Consider the following 3,356-nt stretch of genomic DNA (forward strand, 5'->3'; position numbering starts at 1 on the left):
TAGAATTATTATGGAGTATTATCAGGCCTATGGTGGTAGGGAAAAGGTTTATGAGTCCATTTATGGTGACGATGTGAAGTCATACTCATACATGGTATGGTATATTGATGCTAAAGGGAAACAAACCCAGATAGTGTGATAGAATTTGAATATGATCATGCAAAGAAACAGTTCCAACGGATTTTCATCTCGTTTGATGCATGCATCAAAGGGTACCGGTTTTTTCGGGCAATGGTGTATTTGGATGCTACTTTCCTTACTGGTAGATTCATAGGTTGCTTGATGACAGCTACTGGGATCAATGGTGATAAAGGTATGTTTTCTATGTTTTCTGAACAACTATAAATGACAGATAACTGAGAGTTAAATATGTATAACTCTCAGTTACACATTGGTTTACTCAGTGTGTAACTCTTAGTTACACATTGGGGAATAACATCTGTAACTTTAAGCTACATATTTGTTTTAGGATATGTAACTTCTATTTAGACATTGTTTTCTGTTTTTGTGAAACTTATTGTTTTTTCATTTCTGCACACTTGTAGGATTTTTCCTCCTTGCTATGGCACTAGTCGATGCTGAGAATAACAACAACTAGGAGTGGTTTTTAAGAAACTTGACTCAAGTTATTGGTAACGGGAGGCCAATCACCTTCCTTTCGGATCGCCACGAAGGACTCTTGCGTGGTGTTTCACTTTTCTTTCCAGACTCACTACCATAGCTTTTGTTACTATCATTTGAAGACTAATCTTCCCACCAATGGATCGGATCCTAGGTACTCTCTTGTGATCGATCATTTCCAAGAAGCGACATACGCACTCTCATATGAAAACCATGCTAAGGCCATACAGAAAATTAGAGATTTGAATTGCGATTGGGTTGCTGATTACATACATACCATCCCACCTGAATCATATGTGAATACCTATTTCAAAGGTTGTAGGTATGGATACACATCTAGTACTCTTGGAGAATCATTCAATAGCTGGATTCTGGTTCACAAGAAGATGCCTACATCTGCTTTTCTTGATCAGGTTAGTAGAGTGTCTTTTTTCTGTTTTTTTGTTTTTGTTTCTTGTTTTGTCACTTTATACATTCATAAGCTTTTTTTCCAGATTAGGATGAAAGTAATGGTAATGATGGCAGATCGTCATGAAGATGGCGCTAATATGATGACTCCATTAACTCCCGAGTATGAGAAAAGGCTTGAGGCTCTTCAAGATGAAGGTTTAGATTCGCAAGTATTGGTGGCTAGTCCTACCGTGTTTGAAGTTTTTAGCGAAAGAACTCACATAGTGGACCTAGAACACTGGACTTGCACCTGTCAAAGGTCTTGTTTCTTATGCTTATTTTTTTGTGTTATTTTTTTGTTAGGATATAGAATGTGTAGCTTCAAGTTACACTATATATATGCATCTGAAACTAATAGTTACTCATCTTATTCTGCATCTGTAACTACAAGATACACTTCCTGTATATGCATGTTGTGACTGATTTTTGAGTGTTTTTATGATTTATGTTTTTGTTTATAATCTTGTTTTGTTTTTTTCGAAGGTGGTGCGTATATGGTTTCCCTTGTGCTCATGCTCTTGCAGCCATACGGGAGATTAAACGTGAAGCTATTTACTTCATTTCACCATATTTTACAAGTAACTATTTTAGGAAGACTTATTTGCATGTCATCCAACCGATCCCCAACTACAACAGGCCTGCTGATATTTGTAAAGATGACATCATCATTCCACCTATTGTAAATAAACAACCAGGTAGACCCCATGGTAAAAGGATTGAAAGTAAAGGTGAAAATAATGGAAAGGGGAAAGTTTGTTGCAGCAATTGCACGAAAGAAGGTCACAACATGACAGGTTGTCAGAAGCCTCCGAAGTATACACCCCCTCTTTATGCAGGTATTGATTTATGTGTGGTTTTTTATATCTTGGATTTTATTTTATTTTTAGTTTTATTCGTGGACCAAACTTTTATTTTATGCAATGAACTGATTGTGTACAAGGATAATTAATTCATATTGTATTTTTTAGGAAACACACAGTTGAAATAAAATTTTCCTTTTTTCATTCAGTGTGCATATTTTGAGAGCATGTGTAACTTTGGTTTACACTTGAAAAATATGGATGTGTAACCATATGTTACACATTGTAAATGCATATGTAACAATAAGTTACACAATATAGATGCATATGTAACCTTATATTACACATTCCACTATCATGTATACCTTTAAGTTATGTGACCTCTTTTTAACACATTATTTTGTAAGTCTAAATGCATGTCTAACTTTGGTTTACACTTGAAAAATATGGATGTGTAACCATATATTACACTTTGTAAATGCATATGTAAGTAGAAGTTACACATTATAGATGCATATGTAACCTCAGATTACATATTCCACTATCATGTGTACCTTTAAGTTATATTACCTTTTTACACATTATTTTGTAAGTCTAATAACAGCTTGTAGTTAACAAAAGTATAAAAGTTTTTAATCCAAAGAATTTTAATCTATAAGTATAGAAGTTTTCAATCCAAAAGTACAAAAGTTCTAACAAGCTAAGATCTAGTAACTGACGAGTTTAAAGTTCTAACAACATATTTGCAAGTCTAACAAAAGTATAAAAGTTTTTTGAATCCAAAGAACTGCTTTACATAACTCTGGATGGATTAGAAACAATCTTGTACAACATATTTTCTCTCATGCGGTTCACCTTGTTAGCCATTACCGTCACCATTGGTCTAGCTAATTTTTTGTCAAGTGGTTTATTCTTCATCTTGATCTTCATGTAATTGCATACAAATAGAAGATAGTCGGGAAATGAACCTTGTTTGGGAGAAAGGATATTTCTGGCAGTTGAACTCAACCTAAGAGGACAGCAAAGTGTCAGTTCTGTAGTTATTGCAGATGCATGGCTTGACTGAAGTGTTCTTTCCTGATGTTCTGAACGTCTTACGAGTTCATGTGGGACCAAGGTGCACTACTCCTCAAGTCATACTCCAGTAGTGTGTGTTGTTGTTACACATTGGTGCGAAAATTCTGACTGGGTTGTCGCACTCCTGATAGTCCTTAAGAAGCTTAGGAATCCAGAATTTCTTGAAATCACCGTCATTGTCCATATAAGATTTCTGCATAAACCATTTGGAATATCAAACACACATTTTAATTTTAAACCAAAAGTTACAATGCAGCGACGAATTTGTAACCAGAAGTTGGAATAAATTCTTGGGTTTACACTTGAAAAATATAGACGTGTAACCTCAGATTACACATTATAAATGCATATGTAAACTCAGGTGACACATTAAGCAAACCCAACATCACACATTCCACTATCATGTGT

At 34.9% G+C, this 3,356-nt stretch overlaps 1 protein-coding gene across 1 annotated transcript; it reads left to right on the forward strand.

Moving 5' to 3' along the window:
* The first annotated feature begins 231 nt into the window (after positions 1 to 231).
* Positions 232 to 2,059, forward strand: LOC113305577. The gene is made up of 7 exons (XM_026554599.1): positions 232 to 313; positions 470 to 474; positions 744 to 1,034; positions 1,116 to 1,241; positions 1,375 to 1,451; positions 1,555 to 1,907; positions 2,040 to 2,059. Exons 1-7 carry the CDS (start codon positions 232 to 234, stop codon positions 2,057 to 2,059), a joined length of 954 nt encoding a protein of 317 aa, XP_026410384.1.
* The last annotated feature ends 1,297 nt before the right edge of the window (positions 2,060 to 3,356 follow it).

The sequence above is a fragment of the Papaver somniferum genome, chromosome 8 (genome assembly GCF_003573695.1).
Source record: "Papaver somniferum cultivar HN1 chromosome 8, ASM357369v1, whole genome shotgun sequence".
Classification (NCBI taxonomy): Eukaryota; Viridiplantae; Streptophyta; class Magnoliopsida; order Ranunculales; family Papaveraceae; genus Papaver; species Papaver somniferum.